This window comes from Polypterus senegalus, chromosome 6, assembly GCF_016835505.1.
Source record: "Polypterus senegalus isolate Bchr_013 chromosome 6, ASM1683550v1, whole genome shotgun sequence".
In the NCBI taxonomy this organism is placed as follows: Eukaryota; Metazoa; Chordata; class Cladistia; order Polypteriformes; family Polypteridae; genus Polypterus; species Polypterus senegalus.
In genome coordinates this window covers 24,528,319-24,554,906 of record NC_053159.1, presented here as the reverse complement: position 1 = coordinate 24,554,906, position 26,588 = coordinate 24,528,319, and the positions used below count along the sequence as shown (strand labels likewise).

The 26,588-nt window shown below is 44.6% G+C and overlaps 2 protein-coding genes across 10 annotated transcripts in view; one reads left to right on the top strand and one right to left on the bottom strand.

The window, feature by feature from the left end:
- The window catches only part of casz1 (castor zinc finger 1), a 600,579-nt gene extending 589,160 nt beyond the window's left edge, over positions 1-11,419 (top strand). For 6 of the 7 annotated variants that reach the window (XM_039755610.1, XM_039755612.1, XM_039755611.1 and 3 more), the window contains 4 exons: positions 3,780-3,928; positions 5,598-5,829; positions 6,490-6,804; positions 9,131-11,419. In XM_039755610.1, coding sequence (XP_039611544.1) covers positions 3,780-3,928; positions 5,598-5,829; positions 6,490-6,804; positions 9,131-10,392 — 1,958 coding nt within the window. In that variant the 3' untranslated portion in view covers positions 10,393-11,419. The remainder of the gene's footprint in view (positions 1-3,779; positions 3,929-5,597; positions 5,830-6,489; positions 6,805-9,130) is intronic. The other variant, XM_039755615.1, reaches the window with a different exon arrangement.
- Positions 11,420-21,148: 9,729 nt separating this feature from the next.
- pex14 (peroxisomal biogenesis factor 14) overlaps positions 21,149-26,588 on the bottom strand; it is a 284,454-nt gene continuing 279,014 nt past the window's right edge. For all 3 annotated transcript variants that reach the window (XM_039755605.1, XM_039755606.1, XM_039755607.1), the window contains exon 9: positions 21,149-22,902. In XM_039755605.1, the coding sequence (XP_039611539.1) occupies positions 22,443-22,902 (460 nt within the window). In that variant the 3' untranslated portion in view covers positions 21,149-22,442. The remainder of the gene's footprint in view (positions 22,903-26,588) is intronic.

Genomic DNA, 26,588 nt, shown 5'->3' with positions numbered 1-26,588 from the left:
CTCTGACCGCTGACTTCTGGCGACTGGCCCCTTTATATAGGGCAGTCTGAAGGACTCCAGGTGCCCAATGCGCTTCTTCCGGCAGCATTTCTGGGTATGGCGGAAGTGCTGCCAAATAGGGCCCTGCAGATGTCCATGCGGCCCCTGGCTGTGGCCACAGGCCCTAACAGGGTTGAGCTTCTATACTCATGACCCTGAGGGAAACCAAGGGGGCTGCCCTCTGTTGGTCCGGGGGAAGAAACGGTCTTGAAAATACTCTCTCCCCCGGTCCTTCCATAATCAGGGCGTCCCAGCAACATAAGGATCCCAGCGGTCCGCCACAATGGCTTTGGCAGTTTTACATAGTGTGCTGTAGCAGCTGGGAAAAATGAAAACAACAGATTGTAAATAAATTTAAATGTACGTTTTAAAAAGAGTGCTGCAAATAATCTAAAAGTGGAGAATCCAAACCCAAGAAACCACCCTGGGGCTGCCCTGCTGTGTGCTGATCTTTGCCAACGCTATGTTCAAACATCAGCTGAACTGCCTTTCCTCTTGAACTCCTGACTTAGTTGTGATAAAGTTAACAGCGCTTACCAAACCAAATATTCCGTCATAAAGAATTTATAGTTTATTCTTCAGTATCCATGGCAGCCAAATGCTACCTGCATCTCAATTTACAGCTGGCCCTGATCTTTTGCATTTGCTGTTATTTACTCACCTTTGATCGCCAGCTTAAACAAAGCAGCTTGATGACACCTCACACTATACAGGGTTGAGCGCCATAGCAACCGGCGAGCCGGAACCTGTTCTGCACGCCAGCGACTCGTTCAATTACCGCAGTGCTCAGGAATCGGACGAAAATCACAAATACCTGACAACATCACTTTTGATTCACTTGCTAAAAACAGTAACTTCATTTTGTTTTAGTTACCAATTAGAATCTGTAGGAAGATAAGAAGACATAAGAGAAAAGCAACAGGAGCTCTAGTTAAAAATGAGAAGAAAACATGAGGGCACCATTCGGCAAGGGAAGCCTCGACTCGTTGCTTTTCTTGATCTTTTCAGTTTAATTGTGATGTCTTGTATCTTATTTTTTTCTTTACTATAATAATAATAAAAAAATAATAATTAAAAGCAGGCTCTGATGTGCAGCAAGCTTAATTAATTATCATATCCTTCCTGTCGTGGCCCAGCAGACTTCATGACTCAAATGCTTACTTAAAATCTACCAAGAGCAAATGTGGAAACAAATTAGAATTCACTGTCCAGAGCTTGGTGCGTGGCAGCCAGTCCTCCCCTGAATAAATGATACATGTATTCTTTTTTTTTATTAACTTCTAAAAAGCAATCAACATGGAAATGCAAAAGCAGATTATTAAAAGGCACAAAGGCAGGCCCTCATAGTCTAAATATGAGCTACCATCGGGCACCATTCCACCATCTCCTCCTGGGACATAAGAAAGAAAACCATAATAATTCTAGACTAACCTAGGAATGCCCACGGCCCTTTGATTTGTTCAGATCATATAAGTGGACCTTGCTTAGGTCCTTCAAGTGACTTTATTGTCATACCATCCATCCACCGCATTGCAGCATACAGTGGCATGAGGTGACATTCCCCAGGACTGCGGTGCAGCTTAGACATAAACAGAGGGCATGTACACCTTAAGTAAAGAACAATCGTATACTGTAATGGATAGATAAATAAATAATGGGCAATGAATAGATATAAATAAATAATAAACACACCAGTAGTAACAAACAGAAATGTGCTAATAGGGGGAGATCTTTTGGGTGTTGCAGTCCAGGGGCATAAGCAGAACCTGCCAGACACAGTACCTTCTGCTTGATGGAAGTGGGACAAAGGGACCATAGTGTGTGGTATGGGGGCATGGGTGGGCCTCCAAAATCCTGTTAGCTTTGCGCATGCAATGCTTTATAATGTTGTCTTTAATGGAGGAGAGAGACCCCAGTGATCTTTTCTGCTGTGTGCGCACTCTGTTGTAGGACCTTACGTTTAGAGTCACTGCAGTTCCCAAGCCAAAGGACCCTCTCGATGGTGTCTCTGTAGAATGTGGGGAGAAGTGGGGGTGGTTATGCCTTCATCAGTACCAAAGGAAGTGGAGATGCAGTTGGCCTTCTTGACTATGGAGGTGGTGTTAAAAGACCAAGTTAAGGTCAGTTCCCAGGTGTACACCCAGGGATTTGGAGCTCTTTGACCAACTGCACTGCAGAGCCCTCGACGTGCAGCGGGGTGTGGACAACATGGGTGTTTCTAAAGTCACGAGTCACCTCTTTCGTCTGTTCCACGTCAAGAGACAGATTGTTGCAGTAGTCCGCCAACTGTCGTATCTCCATTCTGTAAGGTGTCACATCCCCACTGTTGATGAGATCCACCACCGTCGTGTCCTCCGCCAGCTTAATGACGGTGTTAGAGAGTTACACAGCCGTACAGTCATGGGTCAGTAGGGTGAACAGAAGTGGGCAGAGTAGGGGGCATTAACTCAGTGTGATGGTGTTTCTGATGTGGACAGTTTGGGGTCTCCCTGTCAGGAAGTCCAAGATCCAGTTGCACAGGGAAGTGTCGTAGCCTTGCAGACCCAACCGCCCTATGAGCTTCTCAAGGAAGATGGTGCTGAAACAGCTTTCTAGCATTATGTTGACTATGCAGTTGGTGGTAAACTATCAGACCCAATGAACGTTTTTTGCAGACTGCATTCTTACAACATAAGTACAAATAAAAAAATAAATGGCTTAATATTTGGGTAGAACATGTTTGGGGTGAGTGCGGCACCAAAGTGGATTGTTTCTACAAAAGCACAATTTTTACGCACGTCACAGGCCTAAGAAACAGAGCGGTGGCCAGCATATATCCTCTGCTGCTGGAGCCAGCGAAATGAAAAGTTAAATGTTAGGACTCCTTTCTTTCAAAAACAACCACATTTGAAAAAAATAAATGTACCTGTTGTACCTTTGTTATAACAGCAGGGACAGTAAATAAGCATGAAGGGAGGATATATTTGAAAGCTGGGCACATTCAGAAAGAGGGCACCATCAGGTTTGTGACCCAAGAGTTGAAAGGAAATGTTTGCACCGAATGGTTTGTGCGCTTGGAGTGTTTACTTCATCTTTAAATGTTGTCCTTCTGTGTCTCATCATCACTCTCGTCTGTAAGACTTGTGCTACAGAGCTGGCTCGTTAACGGCCTACACGTCTTTGACGCCGTACAGCGTGATACTAAACTTCCCTTATGACATTACATTTTTTTTTTCTTAACAAATGTGCTAACTCATTTTTTAAGAGCAGCGAGCAGTGACCTCAGCAAACTCCTACTTTTAATATCCTGAAGTCCCCTCAGGTTTTCAGACTGTTTGAAACATCCCATTTTTTACTAAATGTGATTCATCTCTGCCTCAGTGATTAGTCAAAGGGTCAGACCCAACAGAATCGCTTCTCAGGATGACTCCTGCTTGCACAATGACTAATTGCTTGCCCCTCGTTTTACTTTGAGAAAAGTAACAACAAAAAAAAAATGCATCTGTTGCTGTTCCAGCAATTAAAAAAAAATAAAGCATTTAACAGTTCAGAAAATGCTTGGCTTTATAAGAAAAAACATTTAACGCAAATTAAAAACACACAACGGCCAATAACAAAAATGAACCCAGCAGTTTCAGGCCAGGCCTGTAAATATTTAGCTTGTGCATTACGGCCTATAAAGAGCTGGAGAGCCATGGCTGATCTCCATTGCTGCGCTGTACTCCTTGACTGACCTCCTATCTCTTTATCTTTCTCAACAGGCTGCAAGTACAACCAGGTGAACAGCCACTTCCACTGCATCCGCGAGGGCTGCCAGTTCTCCTTCCTGCTTAAACACCAGATGACCTCTCACGCCCGCAAGCACATGAGGAGGATGCTTGGCAAGAATTTTGACCGGGTCCCCTCACAGGTACTGCTGTACCCATGCATTCGCTGACCGGGACCTGGTGGCCATGCCATGTGCCTCGTCCTTAATTCATGTGGCTGCCAAGTGAAGTGATGCCAACAGTGGACATGTTTGGGGTTCTAATTTGAGTCTTTGATAAATGGGACCTTTGCCATGCACTTCTGTTCCTTTAAGGTTTATTTGAGAAATCATCACAGCACTTTATTTGATAGCAGATGAATCAAAGCTCACGACTTTTCTTTTTTTTCTAAGCGTATTTGTAAATTTTCATTGTAATGATAAACAGGCACCCAGGAGAAAATGATTTAAAAATAGGTGAAAAAAGTAAAAAAAAAAAAAAAGTCAGAAGTAAGAAACAACAAACAGCTTAAAAGTGTATCACTGTGAATGACACGGAGAGGGGATTACTCATTCTAGAAATTAGAGACAGACAGTTAGGCAACCTGTTCAACCAACTGAGATACTTGCTTTCAAAGGAGGATGGAAGTAACGCTTACAAAATGGCAGGAATGAAAGCTGACCGCCACTACCGCCTACCAGGGCTGTGATTGGCCGAGTGCGGCAAGTGTTTTCGGGAGCCCGTTGTAGAACCGTTACCAGTCCTGTCAGCACTTTATGTCCCATCGGTAATTCAGTTACACTGATAAAAAGAAAAAACGCAATGCCAGCCTACCCCAAAGGTACCATTTGAAGTGTCATCAGTTAGCAACATCACCCCAGTATCTAATCAGGTCATTTCTTCAGAATGTTGGGTGTCTTGTTTTATTAGAACAATCTAGATGAGAACAGGCCACTTCTGTCCACTTAATTCGTCTAAAAAAATACCAAGTCGAGTTTTGAAGGTGCCTAAAGTCCTACTGTCTACCACACTACTTGGTCACTTGTTTCAAGTGTCTGTGGTTCTCTATGTGAAGAAAAACTTTAGTTTATGTGAAATTTACCCTTAACCTTAAGTTTCCAACTGTGTCCACGTGTTCTTTATGAATTCATTTTAAAGTCACCATCTCGATCCACTGCACTAATTCTCTTCCCATCTTCTTTTGTTTTAACTGTAAAGGCTTAGCTCTTTTAATCTTTCCTCATAACTCATCCCCTGTAGCCCTGGAATCAGCCTAGTTGCTCTTCTCTGGACCTTTTCTAGCACTACTATGTCCTTTTTGTAGCCTGGAGGCCAAAACTAAACTCAGGACTCCAGATGAGGCCTCACCAGTGTGTTATAAAGTTTCAGCAGAACTTCCTGTGAGTTGTACTCCACACATCAGGGAACTAAATAACCTGACATTCTGTTAGCCTTCTTAAAGGCTTCTGAACACTGTCTGGCAGGTGACAGTGTCAAGTCCACTACGACTCCTCCTAAATCCTTCTCATAAGGTTTACTCTCAATTTTCAGACCTCCCATTGTGTATTCAAACCTAACATTTTTACTTGCTATGTGTAATACTTTACATTTACTGACATTAATCTTCATCTGCCACAAATCTGCCCAAGCCTGTATACTGTCCAAGTCCCTCTGTTATGATTTAACGGATTCCACATTAGCTACCTATCTTGGTATCATCTGCAAACATAACCAGTCTGTTACTTCTATTCCTATGTAAATCATTTACTGTATATAGTGCCTCTCCCACTGAAAGTGTCTTCCGGTGCTGACTTTGCTTGCTTTTCTTTCCAGGTGGTAACGCACTCTCACAGAAATGACGACTTACACCCAGTGGCAAATTTGTCCATGAGCTCAGTTGGAAGCCACAGTAGCTTGGGCCCTGGTTTTACAAGCATGATGGATGAAACAGATGACTACATGGACTACATGGGCTGTGGCAGTCCAACAGGGGCCTCGTCAGAGTCCTCAAACCTGGATCGCAGTTGCAGTAGCACTCCAGTGGGCAATGAGAGCTCCTCGGCAGGTGAGGCACCAGCTCGGAATTTGTCTTCTTTTAAGTGTGACTGTCAGTCTTGCACTCCCAACACTCGTGTTAAATGGCTTTCGCAGAAGGCTGTCTGGAGTGAACAGTGCATGGTGCCAGAGTGCTTCTATGCTGGGGATTGAAGCTGTCACCCTGCTTTAGCATGTCATGCCATTCATCGGGAACATGTTGGCACTTTCCTGCAGACACAAGTTGCCTGTGGCATAAAGATAGATGACTGTTAGGGCAAACAGTGAAGCTGCTTGATCTCAGAAAAGATGCAGCTTTGCCATGGTGGCTCCTCTGCCTCCACTGCAGATATCTCCCTGTCATCCCTGGGCAGCTGCAAGTTCAGGAGATGTTCACAGAGTTTGGGAAGTGACTTTAGCCAGTGCCAGCTACTTGACCTCAGGGAGGTGGCACCACAGCAAGGCTGTATTCTTCCTCACCTTTCTATAAAGTGTTTACCTTCATCACATTGTTCTTTTTTTATTTTAAAACTATAATTCACTTTTGTTTATTTTTCTAATGTTATTTTCTTTTTCATTTGTGTTGCTTTGGCTGTGAGGGTTTTTTCATTTGGTTCTTTTTTGTTTCTTTTCTTTCCTTTCCCCTTTCCCCACCTTGTCCTTTTCTGGTCTCCTTCCATGATCTACATAGGATTAGGCTGCCTGGTTGCTACTACTGCTGCTGTTGCTGATCCTTCTCCTGCTGATCCTACTAGTACCCACAATGCACCACCACCGCCACTGCTGCAACCTCAGCCTCCATCTTTCCCGCAAGCCCTGCTCCGGCCTCCTCTCTCATCCCTTCCATACCTCCTCTCTCCATCTTGTCTGTCATATTCTCTACTCAGCACAACTCTCGGAGCAGCAAGGAGCGTTGCCATGCCGACTGCCACGCCGGGTTTCAGCCCAATCCTTGCCGCTCCGTCTCCAGTTAAAAGTGACGTCCCCATAGTACAGGATGCTGCAGGTACTACTAAAGAAAAATGCAAAACAATTGAACTTAACTTGCTTGTTCAGTTTTATATTAATGACTTACAGTAAGTGAGACCACACATGGACCACCCTGAAAGCAAGTGTGACAGGGGAGACATGGGCCAGGCGAATGGGGTAGAGCCGCAGTGATCGTGTAATGTGAAGTGTAAAATGAACCTGTCCACGTCAACAAGGAGCCTGTGATGTATCTGTCTGACCGCTCTGCATATCGGTCACTGGACCTCCGCAGAGACCAGCAATGATGAAGTGTTCTTAGTGGGCTTGACTGGGACAGTGGAGTGTGTGCCGTAAATATGAAGGAGAGAGGTGTGAGCCAGCAGCGTGAAGAAAGTCTTCACCGGGCCTCGGCTCAGCTGTGTGTGTGCCAATTGGTCAACAGAACTGTGCTGGAGCTTTCCGTTCCCATTCTTTGGTCTGACATTTTCTTCATTTGGCCATTTATGCTTTAAAGTGCTAATTTACAAATCTCTGAGTACAAGTGTTGTCTGACTTTAAGAAAGCAGGTTCAAGGGAGACTGGTTAGCTCGTTTCTGACCTACTCTGAGCTCCCTGCACAGACAGTGGGGAGCCACTTCAACCACCACCAGTGTGCAGCATCCACCAGATGAGGCCATTCATGCACCAGTGTGCTCACCACACAGTAGCTGTTAGGGGTGAGAGATAGTGAGACGGGGGATGACTATTGGGCTGGAATGACCAGGTCTTAGGGGGACGGACACCCTACTCTTTCAAAAGATGCCCAGGAATCTTTTATGAGTACAGAGAGTCAGGACTTCGGTTTTCTCTCCATTTATTGAAGTCTTAAATGGGCTGCGCTTTAATACTGAAGGGAAAATGACTTTCCTCGATTTCTTGTTGGCTTATTTTAATGTTTTGAGCCTCAGCTGCTTTCAGCTGCTTTCAGCTTTGCACCAAGTGCTCCCGAGTTAGACTGTGACCTCCACGGATGAAAAAGGTTTGAGAAGGCTAACTTCATTTTTCCTCATCATTTTTTGGCAAAAGCACCCATTTGTATATTTGGACATGTAATTTTGTAGAATTCAGTTACGGGAGGATATGGTGTTAAATGTAATTTAGTAATTTTGGGATACTATCTATATATATATATATATATATATATATATATATAAGTATTAAGACTGAATTACGTTTTTAGACTGAATTACGTTTTATGTATGTAGCCAAACTCATATATATATATATATATATATATATATATATGAGTTTGGCTACATACATAAAACGTAATTCAGTCTTAATACTTAAAAAATTCCACTGAGGCAATTATCTAATGGAGAGCACTTTCTTCAATCAGCTGACTAAAACAGGACACGAGTGCAGCTCATAAACAGCCTTACAATATCCATTAACAGCAATTCCTTTTAATCAGGCTAAAAGTTTTATCGGAGACATTGATTCTTGGAAGGCCCAGGCGCATTCGGGTCACATCATTAGCGGTGATCTGAACAAGCTCTTGTAGACCCCATCTTCTCGTGTCCATAAAGCCCCCCACATAATTTGGGAGACACTGACCTTCTGTATGCTAAGATTGAACACATTTTTTTTCCTTATCGATGTCCCCAGCTTCGGCACTTTCTTAACGTCTGTTTGGAATTCATGATCGTATCTCTTCGTGGCGTTTGAGGAGGACCAGTTTTTACAGTCTGCATCCATTCAGCTGTTGCGGAGCCACACGTTTATTTGTTATTGACACATATACACAACCTCAGAAGGTTAACCTTTTGTTCGTCGATTACAAATCTCAAGGTTACAGTCGAATCCTGGTCGAAATTGATCTAATGATGAAATGTTGTATTCAGTCCTGTTTGTAAAACTTCAGGGCAGAATACCAAGTTTTCCAGTAGAACGTGGTATTGACAAACATGCCTGAAATCCCAATTTGAAGACTGACCCTAAGTAGCATTAGATGGTTGGCAAAAATCAGTGCAATTATAGTGTCTCTCATCATGAAGATGTTCAAATTCAGAAGGAAACAAAACATCAACATGGCAGCTGACACAAAAATCTCCCATCGTTTGGACTTTTTGGGTGTGGGTTTTTGTTTTATTTTCCGCTTTCAAACCTAACATTTCTAACACAGGTTTTGGTCACCTGGCACATTACGGTCCGGTTAAACGTTTGCACTCTGAAGAAACATGCCGAGTCTTTAGTGGTACCATGGCTCTCCAGATCTAAAATCAGGTGGTGGTCTAATGTAGTGAGAGGTGGTGGTGGGTTGGGCGGGGGTCATACTGCCTGGACTTCCATGATAACCATTGTGATCTTTCTTTCCTCGATAGGGAACACCATTTCTATGCCTACAGCCTCTGGTGCAAAGAAACGCTTTTGGATCATCGAAGACATGTCACCATTTGGCAAGAGGCGCAAGACAGCTTCATCAAGGAAGATGCTCGATGAGGGGATGATGTTGGAGGGATTCCGCCGCTATGACCTCTATGAGGACTGCAAGGACGCAGGCTGCCAATTCTCTCTTAAAGTCACCCACTATCACTGCACACGAGAGAACTGCGGCTATAAGTTCTGCGGGCGTACGCACATGTACAAACACGCCCAGCACCACGACCGCGTGGACAATTTGGTCTTGGACGACTTTAAGCGATTCAAGTCCTCCCTCAGCTGCAACTTTGCCGACTGCCAGTTCTCTGGAAACAGCACCCACTTCCACTGCCTGCGCTGTGAATTCCGCTGCACAGACAGCACCAAAGTTACAGCCCACCGCAAGCACCACGGCAAGCAAGACGTCATCAATGCTGCTGGCTTCTGCCAGTTTAGCTCCAGTGTGGACTGTGAAGTGTTGGATTGTAAATACAAGCTCAAGTGCTCACACTTCCACTGCACCTACCCGGAATGCAAACACACGGTGGTGGGCATGTCACAGATGGACTCTCACAAGCGCAAGCATGAGAAACAAGAGCGGGGTGAGCTGCCATCCGTGTCACCCGGCAGAGAGGTAGCAGTAAGCACAGGAGTCAATGCAAGGGTCCCTCCTGCCTCACCAGGGCCTGCGGATGTTCCTGGCAGCACTGCCAACTTCCCAGCTTCCTCTGAATACGGCAACCAGGGATCCATTAGCCTTGACAGCTCACTGAACCTGGGTACCGATGCAAACAGCTCTCTCTTCTTCTTGAAAAATGCCGTTGGCATCGGCCTTAATGACTCGCTGGACCTCAGCAAAAAGGTCCAGAATGACCTGCTGGTAGCAGTTAACTCTGTCCCCTGTGGCACTACCATGCAGGGGTCTCAGGACGAGGCCACCGCAACATCAGGAGAGGCTGAAGATGACCTGTCGAATGAGGAGGAGATGAATGCCGAGGACGATGACGATGATGACGAGGACGACGACGACGACGACGAGGAGGATGACGATGAGGAAGATGACGGGGAGGAGGATGATGAGTTAAACACAGACTCCTATGAAGATTCTGTGCCTGAGCCTGAAAGCCTGGCAAGTGAGAAAGAGAACGGAGTTTGCTTCGATGCTTCCAGCAACCACACAGCTGCTTCCGGCCTACCTAAAAAGGACCCTGCAGCCGAGCCCTAGGAAAGGAAAGTGAATTGGGGATTCAAGGCTGAACAAAGTGCAATGGGGAGTGGCGTCAGTCAACACATTAAGGATGCAAGAAGACACTGTTCTGGATGGCCCAAAATTCTTCATATGTTTACAAAATGACCAACGTCGTTGATTTCATTATGCAGAAGAAACGAAAGAAGGCCCCGTGATGTGGGGGGATGCGGAGCGTGTGTGCATGGTTCTTCCGTTTGCTCCTTTGTTTCCTCTCCTTTGTTATTTTATCCTAGTTTGTGTGCTGGGGGGCTGGGAAAAAAAAAAAAAAACAGCGTGATAAGGGAAAAGCCAAGTCACTGGACAGGACAGGCCGGTCAGCCCTTGTGGACCAGGAGCAGAGAACGAGAGGTGATTTTAGTGAACCAGAGAGACGCTTCCTCAGGTTGGCGCTGGTCCTAAACGGCACAGGCCCACTTCCGACCCCCCGTTAGCCAACGGTCAGCACTTTGCCGCTGAAGCTTAAAGGCGAGCAGAGCGGGCAGCTGCCTCCTCACCCAAGCGACTTGTCTGACAGCCCGACTATATGAAGGTGTGTTTCTTTTTTTTTTGTTTCTGTTTTGTTTTATCGTTTGTTTTTATCTTGCTGGACCCAGGAAAACGTTTTGCACAGTGACTGCACTGCTGTCAACACCCACGTGCGAAGAATGACGCAATACCCCACGCCGGCTTGCCTGCCATCCTCTACTTTAGGACTTGGAAAAGGAAAAAAAAAAAAAAAAAGTGTTCTTGAAGTCTGTTGAGGGGGAGGCACAAAAACAAACAAACAAACGAGCTATCTCTGGGATCCCCAACACCGAATACGATGGACCAAACCACACATTGTCTTCCCGATGAGCGCCGAGAGGCTCGGCCAATGGGAGCAGGCGGCGCCCTCTCTGTTCTCTCCTTCCGAACACCCGGCAAGAAATCGAAGAAACTCGGTGAAATCCATGTACAGGACAAAGAGGCGAAATGTTGTACACTGTTTTTATTTCAATTCTATTTTTGGAGAAAAAAAAAAAAAGTCCGAATGTTTAAATTCAATGTGTGCTTTTATTTAATATTTATGTCTTTTGTTTTTTTGCACTTTGGGGGGAGGTGCTAAATATCTCGTACGCAATACTTTGAGACGTTCACCATATTGGCATCTTGTTTAAATAAGAATAAATACAAAATGGGGAAGACGAGTGTTTGCCCAACAAGGTTATTTAAACAGAATGAAGACAAGTGGTTGTCTCGTCACAAAGGAGTAGGGCAGAAATACGAAGCCTCCCGAATTTGCTGTAGCAGTGTTGAGGCCGGAAAAACACTAATATATCTGAAAAATAAAATAAAATAGACTTCACACGACTAAAAACAAACGCAAACGCGTTCTCGAGGTCGCCCACTCTGCGCTGCACGTCGTCGAGTGTCCATGCGAAAAGGCCTCAAACGACGAGGCCCAGGCCTGAACGGAAAGGAAGCGTGTTTTTACAAATTGAAATTGTTGTACAGTATTTTCCTGTAAAAGCGATATATATATTGAACAAAGCGTGGGGTGGGGGTGGGGTGGAGGGGGGCCGCAAAGACTCTTCCCAAAAAAAATAATAAAATAGACTAGAATTCTGTACAAATCCTGAGAGTTTGGTTTTTGTGTGAATTTTATTTTATTACATATATATTTTTTTTTTAGATCTAGCATTAATTAGGGACCTCGACAATTTGACATTAAGGGCCCGCTTTATTTTTAGCACTGACAACAGCTGTGTGATTCAGTTTTTAACTTGAATTTTATATTAAAAAAAATATATAAATGAATGAATAAGAAAAAAAAACAAAAACATTAGATTTGTTAATATAAGTTTGTAGCTAATTTAATACCGTGTTCTCTTGTTTTTCTGTGTGGTTTCATTTTAGTTTGTTTGGGACTTTTTATTTTTTTTGGGCTGCCTATCCACACTGTTTTTATTTATAAGATTTGCTCTCAGTTCAATGACAAGGCAGCATGTGAATCTGATACATTTGTTAAATGTGTGTAGAATGAAGCGCAAATGTATAAAATATATATAGAATTATATACACATATATATATATATATATATACATAGATATATATATATATATATATATAATTTGGGCTGGGAAGTCAAATATGCACTTGGATCAATTTTATGTGTGTAAATCATTAAAATATTTGAAATGCTTCATGCGGAGGGTTACATGGCGCTATACACTGCACTCTGGTAGGACAGGGTCAGGTGACCCTCGGTCAGAGCATGCAGTTTGTTTCTCATTTCTTTTTATTATTTATTTCTTAAATGATCGCATCCCAGTAGACATAAAGGAACGAATTGCAGTTTAAGCCTAGCAGATGGCCCCGTGCGGAGTTCTCTAGGAGGACCGTCCGGCCGCGCAGACCTCCACACCCGCGGCACGGCCGCTCACACTAAAGAAAGGTCAGTCCCGGAGCGCAGGCACGCAGCGAAGCCGCCTCCACTTGCCGCTCTCTCCAGTTCTTCCCTCTGTTCCTTTTTTCTCCTTTGTGATGTTTCTTTAATTAAAAAAGAAAAAAAATTAAAACAACAAAACGAACGGGTAAACACAAAAACATCCGTCAAGCAGCTGGTGTCCTGTAATCTGGGATAAAAAATAAACAGGAAAATGATATTCAACAAAAGCAGACAGAATGACCTCCAAATCCAGCGTAGCTCTGCTGCTGCCGCTGCTCAGACGACACATCATTTCAGTGTTTTAATTAACCAGCAGAAAAACTAAATCAAACACAAAAAACGCAAAACTGGATTACATGTCTGTGCTCGGTAGACTGGAGTAAAGTAGGAACATTAAAAAAAAAAATTAAATGACAGATGTAGCAACGGAAAAAAAAAAGGACAAAAACCCCCTGGCCTTCTGTACTGAATCTTGCACACTAGGACAATAAGCCATCTCGAGCTCACGTCTCATCTGAACGTCTTTGGTCGTTTTTTGGTTTTCTTTCTTTCTTTTTCTTTCTTTCTCTCTTTCTGTGGGGGGTTGGGAGGCTCCAGGACACAAACACTCGACGCCGAGTCAACACTTGACTTTTTATAGGGTTTCAAAGAAATAAAAATAATTAATTGAAAAGGTTGTTCCAATACTTGAATCTGATCCCCTGGCACCTATGTTATTATTAACTGAATATTTTTCCACTTGAATTTAGTGCTGTTAGAAATTTAATATATGTATTTTATTTATTTGATTTTTTTTTCTGCATGACTGATGCAAGGGTTGAGATTTTCACTCAATAAAAAACAAAAAAAAAAAACTGGCAAAAAACCATTAGGGCCGTGTGTTTCTTTATTATTAAACGCAGGGTGGACATCAAGGGGGAGGCGCAGTGAATGGTGGCAGTACCCAGAATCAAGAGTCTCCTGCGCCCACTTGCTGTGACTTTTAGTTCTAACTGCAGCCTGCAATGCTACGTAGCTGTGACATACGTGGGTCACAATTTGAGTCAGATGAAGCACAGTGTAACTGGGCCCTAATGTTAACTGTAGTCTAACAAAGGGGTCTCCAACTCCAGTCCTGGAGAGCTACGGTGCCTGCAAGTTTTCATTCTAAATCTTTTCTTCATTAGTGACCAGTTTTTGCTGCTAATTAACTATTTCCCTTTATTTTAATTGACTTTTCTTGAGACTCTGACCACTAAATTCATTAATTTTTCCTTAAACGGCACCTAAACATAAATTTGATGTGAAGTGAGCCAACAGAAGACTAAGTTGGGGCCTGAAACTCCATCCAACTTCACTTCATTCAGTTTCTTAATTTGAAGCCAATTCTTGTTGCTAATTAAACCAGTTATATAATTCCATGGCGCCCATTCTACCATGGCAGACATTTCCAAAACTGTTGAATTTCTTTGTTAAGAGCGCTGGCTATCCAAATGTTTTGTGGACCTGAGCAGATCAACATTATTGAGGCCTTCACCTTTCTTTATTTTCAGTTATTCTGTGATGGACGCAGGTTGTTGTTTGTGTGTTGGTACATTTTGTGTCTTGATATTGTTTGGTTGCTAATTAAGGAAAAAAGAAATAATTAAGGGGCCTGAGTCTTAAGATTAAAATTAAGGCAAAGAGTTAATTAGCAGCAAAATCTGGTCACTAATTAAGAAAAGGGTTAGAATGAAAACCTGCAGCCGCAGTAGCTCTCTAAGACTGGAGTTGGAGACCCCTGCTCTAACGCAGGCGTATTGTGATGTTGGACCATCATAGGTACTACAGTCTGCAATTACACTCTGTTGAATACATCCACTTTGGGGCTTCCACGGGGGCCATGGACCCTTTGTCTGAGCTTGCTGACTTGGTTATTAATAGGATTTGTTGCTTTGCATATTGTGAAATTCATCAGCTCTCTTCCCTGAATATAACCATTAAGTAGAAGTTTAGGCCATACTACCAGGCAGCCAGGGTCTGTTGGTACTTGGCAACCAGGCAGGAAAAGCTAATTATTAGCCTCTCCCTGCCACACCAGTAAGACCTGTTGAACCAGCTAGATGTTAAGAAAAAGGTAAGGAGACAAATGCAAGGCTTTTATGATTCCAAACCCCAACCCCGTGGCTCCTGTCCACCAACTTACAAGGAGACAAGAATTGCCAGTCCAGTCAGCAACAGGAAATGAGAAAGTCTAATCAGAGTCACACTTGAGTGAGGACAGATGTAGGAGACATGAGGGGGACACAGCACTTAGTGACGGCAGCCTCATCACCTGTGGGGGCAAAGCAGACAAGTGACATTCGGACCTCAGTGAGTTCAGGCTGCACAGCCATAGAAAGTGACAAAGGAAAAGGCCACCAGTTGAGCCACACGGACACCGGCCTTGTCTTCAAAATAGGGCTGAGGACCCAGTAAGACCTCAGTGTGGTCCCACTACGGCAGGAACAGAGGAGTTCAATGACAGTCACACTTCAGCTTGGTCAGACATACTGTAGAAGACTCCTGCGAGTTTGGTGGATGTTTCTTTTGTTAACAGACAAATCCCATTTAGACCTCAGTGAGGTCAGTCTACTCAACTTTAAGAGGTGATGAAGAAAAATGACCACCAGTTCAGAGATATCTACTGTACCTCATCTGCTATGAGTGGAAACAGAAATGGACAGAGATCCCACTGAGACCTCAGTGTGGTCCTGCTATGGCAGAAAGAGAGGAGAGAAATTTAAGCAAGGTCAGATGTAGGAGATGTTGGGTGAAGGGGGGTAAACACGGCAGCCTCAACAGCTATGGGCGAAATGGAGAAATGGCAGTCAGACCTCAGCAAGGTCAATGTGCTCAGCTTTAGGAAGAGACCAACAAATTCAGTCACACAGATACCTGCCTTGTCTTCCACAGAAGGAATCGGAAATGGACTGAGATCCCACTTAGACTTCAGTTTGGTCCTGCTATGGCAGAAACAGAGTAGTTGAAGGGGCGACTTTCTACTGTAGATAGTCCTGTCAGCGTTTGCGTTAATAAATCCCACTTAGACCTCAGTGTGGTCCTGCAATGGCAGAAAGAGAGGAGTTGAAGGGGGGTTTGGAAGTTGGGACATCCTAATATTGTAGACCTCAGTGTGGTCAGTCAACTCAGCCTTAGGGAGCGACAAAGAAAATGAATGTCAGTTCAATCACAGAGACACAAGAAAAGAAGCAGACTGAGATCTCACTTAGACCTTGGGGTGGTCCTGCTATGCCGGAAATAGAGGAGTCCAAGTAGAGTCGCAACTTCAGCATGGTCAGATGTAAAAAGGAGACCAGAGGAATAAGCTGTCAGAGGAAACGGAACAAAAGGCAGGTCAGTCTGCACAGCTCTAAGAAATGGCTGCTGGTTCCACAAAGAGACACCTGCCAATGGTGCGGCGGGACAGAAAAGGTTTGAACCATCAGTTAGACCCCAGTATGGGAGAATGAGGGGAGAAACACATCCCAGCTACACCTTGGTTCTCATCTGCTATTGGGACAAAATGGAAAAGGAGGCAAACGTCCACTGTACATCAATGGGAATGAGACCACCTTCAAATGATGTGGGTCTCATCTGCTAGAGGGGGAAATAAAAACAAGAAGGCAGGAGAACAAAGAAACATCAAGCCTGGTAGAAGGGGAACACGAGCAGACCACTTGGCCTGCACTAAACGACTATCATGTCACGATTGTGGGCAAGAGTCAGAGGTGCCCAATGTTCGGACTGGCCAGTGTTCAGGTGGCACTGTGGTTAACTGCCTCATCACTTTGCCTGCAAGCCAAACCAAAACCAAATGCAGTCGGAGAATTAAGGAAAACAAACAAAGCAAAGCATCCCACGGACGGCTGTTTTACAGCTGACCAAGACCCTCGGTGTGACTGCCCCAGTGCGGCCCACACAGACGCCTCATCTTCACTAAGCTGACTGGCTTTGTTTGCCTCTGGGATTGCATGAATACCCACCAGTCCAGGCTGTTTGTTTTCATCTGCATGTTATAAATTAGTCATTGGCGTGTTAAACAGGACTTTGAACGAGAACAAACAGCAAGTTGCAACATGAAACACGACTGTAGAAACGGCTAATCTGTACTGGCCCCCCGCCAGACAGCCATTAGTTTTCAAGTAGTTTGCTTAGAACCAAAGCGGTCGTCTCCTGGGCTTCAGCAAAAGTGTTTCCAGCTCTGCTCGAGTTCATCCAAAAGGGGACAGCAGGGGATGGCTCATCTTCTCAAGTGGCAAATGCCTAATCCCACCAAAGAGCGAAGGTGGCTAAATCGGAGATAGGAACGCGCTCATTCGGTGAGCCTCAGCCTGACATGACTTAAGGGATTTGTGCCGAGGGGAAGCGGGCAGTGAGTGAAAGACCCCAGCTGCCACCTGCCTGGTAAGCACCAACAGGCAACACCCTGATGTCATTGAGACGTCACCAGGAAACGCTTGAGATGTCAGTCAAAGTGCTTCAAAGGGCACAATCACGGGCATCAAAAGAGCATGAGAGCCCAAAGCACCCACTCAGAGTGGGGTCTGCAGCCCCCATCATAAACCCCCCTCCTCTGCAGTCCCCTCCTGGCGCTCAATGAGGAGCTCCGATGTGACCATGCAGCCATGCATCTCAACATGGTGTGTCTGCTCACAAAGAGAAAGAACTTCATTAATGCAGTCGAATGAAAAGCTTCATCACAAATAAATAAAGAGATGAACGTCAGCGCCGCAGGTGAGCACACCTGCTGTGCTCCGGCACACGTCACCCTGCTCTCACGCAAGTCTGCAGCCCCCCAGGCCAACCAAGGACTAAGGATTGGAACCACATTGTCAACCGTGCCCCCGATCCAACGTGTGAAAGGCTATCGTCAGGGTTAAGTGAAGCAAACAGTAACAAATAAGAGAAGATACAGTCGGGAGACCCCCATTAGGACAGAAACCGGCAGCCTGAAACAGACAGAGAAAAACCTGGAATGCCAACCCCAGCTTCAAGAGAAAGGGATCTCTGAGGGTCTACAAGAGTTCCAGTCCAAGTCTCAAGTGAAAGGGGTCTCTGTGGGGTCCACTAGAGTACCAGCCCCAACCTCAAGTAAAGGGTGTCTTCTGTGGGATCCACCCTAGTGCTATTCACAACTGCCAGAGAAAAGGGTCTCCAGAGGTCCACTGGAGTGCTATGCCCAGCCTCAAGTGAAAGGGGCCTCTGAGGGGTCCGCCAAAGTGCCAGCCCCAGCCTCAAGTGAAAAGAGTCCCAGTGGGGTCCACTGGAGCACCGGCCCCAACATCAAGTAAAAGGGGCCTCTGCGGTCCACCCGAGTGCTATTCCCAGCTGCCATTGAAAGGGTTCTCCAGAGGTCCACTGGAGTGTCAGCCCCAGCCTCAAGTGAAAGGGATCTCTGAGGGGTCCACCAAAGTGCCAGCCCCAACGTCAAATAAAAAGGGTCTCCTGAGTTCCAGTCCCAGACGCAAGTGAAACAGGTTTCTGGGGGTCTACCGGAGTGCCTCAAGTGAAAGGACAATTTGGGTGTGCACTTACGTGCACCCTTCAGTCTCACATGTGGTCAGGCTTAATGGGGTCTGGTACCAGTCTGCTAGTCTCTGTGTCATCGAGGGTAAAGGTGTCCACAAAAGAGTAAGTGGTTCATAAATTGCCATCTGCAGCCTGGGAGTTCCTGTCTGTGTCAACTAGGATTGTGAATTCACTAAAGTGCTAGGACCCCATCTCAAAGAGAAATGGAATATGGAGACCTCACAATAGGTGTAGTGGGAACCTGAAACCCACTTGAGTGTCCTCGTCACCCTCTACTGGAATGAGGGGTCCACTGCAGTGTTGTTTCCACTCTTGAGTGGACATGGGACCAGGGAGTCTACTGCACTGCTTTGGTCACGGTCTTAACCTGAAGCTGGCTTGAGCAAAATAAAATGTCTACCTAGGAAGAAACATTTGGAGGAGGACTGGAGTGTCAGTCTTGGCCTTAAGTGGGATTGCCCACTGCAGTACCAGTGTCAGGGGTCAAGGGAGTGCTGGGATCAGGCCCTAATGCTATAGGGGTCCCAACAATAGCAGTCTAAAGCCAAAAGGTCCTGCCAGTGGAGTCCTGGCCACTGGCCTTCTTGTGTCCTTTAGAAAAGCTTAAGGACCAAAGGAGGACAAGGTTTGAAGCAGGACAATCCAATTAGCCTTTGGGTCTCCTGTGATGTCCAGGGACCATGAGGGCCTGCGGGTGATGGGATGCCAACTTCATTTGGTCCATGCCAGACCGGGTGAGAGGAGCTCTGAATAAACACAGTAAAGACTTGGGGTAGTGTTTAACTTGATGCTCACTTTGGAGACAGCCTGAGGCTAGTGGGGTTGTGAGGTTTGCAGTCAGGGTCTTTGTATAAATTTACCTTTTTTAATTAGAACAAAAACCTTGAAGTGGACAAAAAATAAAACTTCAAGGTAATAAAAGAGACACGAAGTTGCATCTGAGATGAGATGCCGCCACAGTTCAGCAATGGTAATCTCGAAAAGACGTCAGTAGGAGAATAAAAATGAGAAACGAGTTGGCCGCAAACTTGAAAAGCTTAGAACCCGGGGCTGGCGAGAGTGGACAAGCATATCCGGGGGCTGTAATCACAGGGAACTGGGGAGATGGGCTCAGACTAACCACTGACATGCTGGATGCATACTCGGGCCTTGTGCTGGCCACCCCTTGGACCTGTTACACAGCTGCTGTGCTCTCCTTTTGGATCTTCAGAACCCATAGTTATTAGGGGGGGGCTTATACAGCATTTGCTGGGCTCAAATTGGCCTTCCATTGACTATCTTCAGCTGTCTTGTACCTGTGTTGTCTTTAGTGGATCCATAGTGGTCACCTTTGCTAGACTCAAGCAGATTGGCTCCTACCAAAGGCCCCTCAAGTCAAGCAAACTTGGTTACAGATGTCAAATGGGACTGGTCAACTGCATTGACCTTGAACTCGTACACCAGGGTGGCAGAAGACATTTAAAATTGTCATGGCACTGCTACCTCACCTGATGATTTAGACTTGCCCAACATGGGCTTGTGTGGCGCTCACTGATGTGGTAGACATCAGCAGGTCACTTTTCTTGGGTTGGCCCATCTGCTCCAACTTGAGTCTTCACAAGATGGCATTTCAAGTTGCTAGTGCTGAGAAATCACCTGGGGTCTGTCTGTCCCAGACAGCTGCTTCTGCCCAAGTGAGTAAGCGGGCCTCTGACTTCAAAAAGGGTCTTGTATAATGTAGTTGAGTTTCTCTCAGCAGCCAACCCCCAGGTGATCCCAGAACAGACCCCCAAGAAATCTCAGGCTCCAGTCTTCATTTCACAACTCCTGCCCTGAGACTTTAAAACTAGTAATTATGAGGGTCTTGTATTATGTCATCCTTGTCATATCCACAAACCCCCACCGAGTTATCAAGGAAAAGCCCCATATCTCCCCACCAAATATTAAATCTGTGTCCCTGAGGTTGGCTGTGAATCCGGGGGCTCTCAGGGGACGACACACAACCTTAAATGGGTGGTTCTTCTGCCAGAGTACACAGGTGGGTCTCTGAATTCTAAAGTGGTCTGCTGTCTCTCTTTTCAGCCTCCAAATATCACCAGTGAGAAATCTCAGGGACTCGAGACCTCTCAGTAAGCAGGAGCCTGTTAAATTAAGCTAAAGGGGGGCTCCTTGTTCCTGTGTGAGTGAGACAGACTCCAACTTCTAAAATCTGACTACAATGGTCTCATTATTACTTAGCAGGCTTCGTGTCATCACCCTCTTATCCCCCTGGAGTGACCCCCCAAATGCCACAGGTGAGAAATCTTAGGGTCACACCTACATTTCACATCATCACACAGAGATGTCCTTCACTCTCCAAACCCCACCCAAGTTAAATTGCAGCAACATCTTTCACACAAGCCAGAAACTCAGTTGCACTCAAGTGTTCAATGATTGCCTGTCAGAATTCATGAGCCCGGACACCATACACAATTGCCATCAGTTCTGGCTTTGTGATTGGTCAGTCAAGCTCTGATGTCCGTAGACATCCTTGGCTGTTTTGCTTAGCCCCAATAGTCACTTTGACTTTTTGCTTCACTGTGCAGAGCCAGCAGTGCCAAATGCCGACCTCTAATGCATTTTTCATCTTGCTTCCACCATGTATGTTTTGGGTTGAGTTCGGAGATGAGGCAGAAAATCCAAAAGTGCTCACTAACAAATGCAAAAGTGACTTTAGAAAAAAAAGATTAAAAAAAAAAAAAAAAGAAAAACAGCCAGAACAAACCAAAGAGTGTGCGAGTACCAGAATAAAAAGTCAGAGAGCAGCGTCCAGCATGTCATGTTAAAGCAGATTTATTCCAATTATGTACACGAGTTTGATGTCCGACACTTGTACAGAATCACGACACCGGCAGCTAACAGGATGTGTGCTTTGATTAAGAAGGTGGGCGAGGATCTGGCTGTCCCCAACATGCACTGGTGACAAATCAGGACAAAGTGTTACGACTTAGCAGCGTCCCTTTTTTTTTTTTGGCTTCTTTGAGGTGTCTTCCAGGTTAGATCCTGAATTATTGACCAGGCCATAAAAACCAAACAGGAGAAAGAAACTAAAGATGCCCGTTTCTTTCTTTGTTTTTTTCAAATTCCCCCTCACTTCAGTAGCGGAACAGAAAATCCTGTGACGGCTGCACAGCATGGTGGTTAAAAAAAAAATAAAAAAATGACATGGCAGTGGGAAAGTGGCTGATGATTGCCCCCGTAAGGGGTGCTAGACCTCTGCATGACTACTGCACAAGTGCACTACTAGAGGGTCTCTTTCAGAGCCATGCTCCCATATTCCCTTGGGCTCCACAAGGAAAATCCACCAGGTTGCAAATAATCATAAAAGCTGAACAGCATATCTGTGAATGGAGGTGAAGTGCACATGTTCAGCAGTGTGGGTACCCAATATTTAAAAATATTCCCACACACACGAATGACTTGTGCCCACCCCACCACAATGGAGGGGGTTATAAGCCCTTCCACCGGCACTTTAAGTCACTATATGCAACCTGCTACTTTGCTTGGCTGCGTGAACACCAACATCTCAGGTGACAGCGGGATTAAACTAACCGAAAGGAACTTCATAGCATTTACTTGAATTTGGTGTGCCAAATGTTTAGCCAAACATTTCATTAATCAAATATTCCTTGGTCTTTTCTACAGTTGCTGAACAACATTCTTGAAGTGTGAATTTCATTTTTAACTCTATTGCCCCGTTAATCATATTTACTAAATGAAAGTTCTACTAGTGGTGTGCTGTGGCACAACTGAGTAGAACGTTGCAGCCTGGCGCTGCCAGTTAACAGCTGACATTTTTGGTTCCCCTCCACCCCTTCCGTGGACGGCTGCAGCAGGGCACAAGATGGGGTCCTGCTGCCACACCTCTCACATGCTCTGCTCACTTCTCCATTCGCACAGGAGGTAGTCAGCCGAGCTATGTGCACCACAAGTGCTACATGGAGAGCTGTGCTATCATTATTACAGCACAGTGAATTTGTGTGGAGGGAGAGGGAGAAGAAAAAGGCAAATCGAAACCCCTACATAAAAAAAAACAAGAAAAAAAACCACAAAAACAGTCATAAGCGTGGGCTAGTCAACCTCATTCTCATTGCTTGCCCCTTCTGGGCGTCTCAGTTTGTCCACCTGTTCGTTTATTTGTCCATCACCCCCCCGTCGGTCCTCTGTCTGCACCGTGAGGCACTCCTCTTCATCCACGTGACTTACATCATCATCTTCATCCTCCTCTTCATCATCATTATCCTTTTTCTCCTCCTCCCCTTGCACTTCCATTCTCACTTGGTCCTTGACGTCCAGGTTGAGGTTGACGTCCACACCAAGGTCGCTGTTCAGGGCATGTGTGCTTCCCTTTGACCCTTCTGGGCTGTGATTTTCTTTGACAGGGGATGAGGATGAGGACTCATTGCTGACAGGCGAGATGTCGCTACTGCTGTTGTGATTGGCAGATGGTGAGTTGATCAGACTGGCCGGCTTGAGCGGGATTTGCCAAGAAGGGATCTTCGACGTTGAAGGAGAAGAAGGGAACTGCCTCCTGAGAAGAGAGCACAGAGTCTCAGACTGGTTTGTGTTGCATTCATCACCACTGAATCCTAAAATGTACATCACCAATTAAAAACAGTCACCCCCTTTTGTCATTTTGTTATACACCATTGAATCACGGTGAATACAATTTGGATTTTTGACACTGATAAACAAAGAAAAAAAATTTATTGTTGGAACTGATAACTGACCTCTGCAAAGTGTTCTAAATGAATTACAGATAGAAAACACAAAATAACTGATCCCATAAGTATTAACCACCTTTAATACAACACCCCAAAAATCATCACTGGTGCAGCTAATTGGCTTTAGAAGGCACAGAATTAGGAAGTCAACTGTCTGGGATTTCAGATGATTGTATTCTAAATGCAGCTGAATGTGGAAGGTTCAACATGCGGTTAGTCAGTATGGAAGTCTAACTAATACCATGAAGACAAAAGAACATTCCAAGTAATTCTATAAAAAGGGGATTGAAAAGCACAAGTCAGAATTGAGACAAGAACATATCCAAATCACTGAATATCTTTGGAGTCCACTTAAATCAGTCATTAAGAAATGGAAAGAGTATGGCAGAGCTGGAAATCTGTTAGACCAGGCCACCCACAAAAGCTGAGTAACCATACAAGAAGATAGTGAATGAGTAATGCCATCAAGAGACCTGTGAGAACAGCTGATAACAGCAGCCGAGACTGGAGACAGTGCAGACAACAACTATAGCTGGATTATTTCACCGGTCACAGATTTATGGGACAGTGGGTGAGAGAAAGCCACTTGTTAATATAAATAAAAAAATAAATCTCGGCAGAAGGCACATTGGAGACTCTGAAGTCAGGTGAAATAAAATTTTATAGTTTGAGTAGACCAAACTATTTGATTATCACACTAAACGGCATGTTTCGTAAAAGCCAAACACTGCACATTATTAAAAATACCCCGCCCTCAACAAGAGATTTGGTGGTGGTGGTGCTGGTAGCCTCAGGCTGTGGGGAGTCTTCTCTGCAACAGGTCCTGGAGACTTGTGAGGGGGAAAAAGAAAGCAGCAAAACACAGGGAAATCCTGGAAGAACACCTGATGCAATCTGCAAGAAACCTGCACCTTGGGAAATTTGTTTTCCAGCAAGACAAGGACTCCAATCACAAAGTCAAAGCTATACAGGAATAGTGCAAAAACAACCATGGTAATGTCCTGGGGCCTCCTGTATAACGCCTTGTGAAGAAATTCACACTAAAACATGTTGTGTGGACAAAACTAGAAATGTGCATCCATCCATCCTCTTCCGCTTATCCGAGGTCGGGTCGCAGGGGCAGCAGCTTAAGCAGAGAGGCCCAGACTTCCCTCTCCCCGGCCACTTCTTCTAGCTCTCCCAGGAGAATCCCAAGGCGTTCCCAGGCCAGCCAGGAGACACAGTCTCTCAAGCATGTCCTGGGTCTTCCCCGGGACCTCCTCCCGGTTGGACGTGCCCGGAACACCTCACTTCTTTCCTTCACTACCCATAGCTCATGACCATAGGTGAGGGTAGGAACGTAGATCGATTGGTAAATTGAGAGCTTTGCCTTACGTCTAAGCTCCTTTTTCACCACAACAGACCGATGCAGAGCCTGCATCACTGAAATGTGCATTAGCACAAAAGATTAATCTTATCTACAGCATCTGGATAACAAGTGGGTAATACCATCCCATACAGCTGGCATTGCACAACTCAGTGATGACTAAGAAATACCCAATCAGTCAGCCAGGTGATGTTGAAAAGCTCCTGTGGCTAAAAACCAGAGGGTGGACAGAACTTGCAAAGGAGAAGGTAGCACAATTACTCAAAGTCTTCCTTTATAAAGTCAGCCACAGTTCAGCACAAAGCTCCAAGAGGACAGCTCTTAGAAATCTAAACCTACTTAGAATCGTGGAACAAGAAATCAGTATGATGATCTAATAATGCTAAATTTGTCATGGTAGTTGAAATGGCTCGGCCATTCCGTACACCATTATATTGTTACAGAATGATTACAATCAAGTGCTTTAAATTTGTAAATATGCAATTTATTTCAGCATATTTTATAAAGCCCACGTCATGGATGTGAATGTTAAAAAAGAAAGGGAAACCACACAGAAACATTAGCACCGCTTTGACGCTGGATGCCACCCGTTATAAAACCAAGCAGAAACATGCATACATGTGTAAGTGTGAGGCTGTCATGAAAATATGCGTGTCATTACCCCAAGTTTAGTTTTTATACATTTCAATATTAATGTGGAGGTACACGTATGCAACATTTTAGTGCTTATCCATGAGGCTCCTTGAGTCTAGATCTGACTCTAACAGAGAATTTGTGGATGGACTTGATAAAGGCAGTTCACTCATGATCCCCATACCACCTGTCAGTGCTGACCAGTTTTTCCAAAGAAAAAGAAGAAGAAGAACAATGTGCAGATGTGCAAACCTGATAGACAGAGACCTCAGCATACAGACTGAAGGCTGGCATGGCTGCCAAAGGTGCACTGACCAAATGCAAACTTTAAAGGGGGTGAAAGGTTAGGTGATCAATTTTTTTTAATATACTTGTATTTAATTTAGATCACTTTGAAGAGATTTGTTTCCAAATTGAAATTAAGGAGTCGTTTTGTGTTCATCAGTTTCAAAAAAGCAAAATAAATCCACTGTGATTTGGTGTTGTATAACAGCAAATTGTGAAAACTTTTAAGGCATAGAATACTTTTTAGAGGCGCTGTATAACAGCGTTTGACCTGGGTAAGTATAAATATGTGCATGAATGGGCACAGTGATAGACTGGCAACCAGTCCAGACTTGGCCTCTTCATTGTACTCAATGCTGCTAAGACAGTCTCCAGCTCCACTGTGACCCTGAAGTTGAGGTAATAACTTTCAAATTGATTCTGTGAAATAAAAAATTAAATTAAAAATCTGAAATATTTACAGAGATCTGAATGGCAACTATCTTGAAGGCAGTGTAGCTCCCTTAGTGGCAGAAGCACAAGTATCCACAACCCCACAGTGTACCACCTGCAGAAATACTCCAAGAGCTGTGATATACACTAATGATTTGCAATTCATTAGCAACAAAACAGCCAAATAAATAAAATGTAAATGAGCTTTGCTGAAGTCACGAAACATTCTGCATTTACCAGTTCCACTTAACACCCTCTTCGTACCATTTAGTATCTAATCATGTGACTTCTTTGACCTTCATGTTCAAATGAACACCTGCCCCTTATCTCCACACACATCAAAAGACTTGGGTATGTTTCATTGGCTGATACTAATCTCAATCCACAATGATTGGTGAGGGAAGAGCTGAGCAGACAAAATGTGACTGTCGGTGATCTCAATACAGGGTCATCATTACCTTCTGTTTATTATTTATTATTTGTCCAAGGTGACTTACACCAGTTAAGAGATACAACTGGTTTAATTCCTCAGGTTTTTCCAGTTGGAGCACTGGCAAGAAAAGTGATTTGTTCATGGTCTCTGGATTTGAACCCACAAACACAGGGTTTGAAGTTCTAGGTCCAAAGCCTTAGCCACACTGCCTGAATAGAACCAGTATGGGTCATGGAGAAGAGGAACATGTTCAACTGATTCTCTGCTATAACACTGATACGGCAATGCACTTACTGCTAACACACAGTAAAACTTCTCACAAATGTGAAAACAAACATGAACTA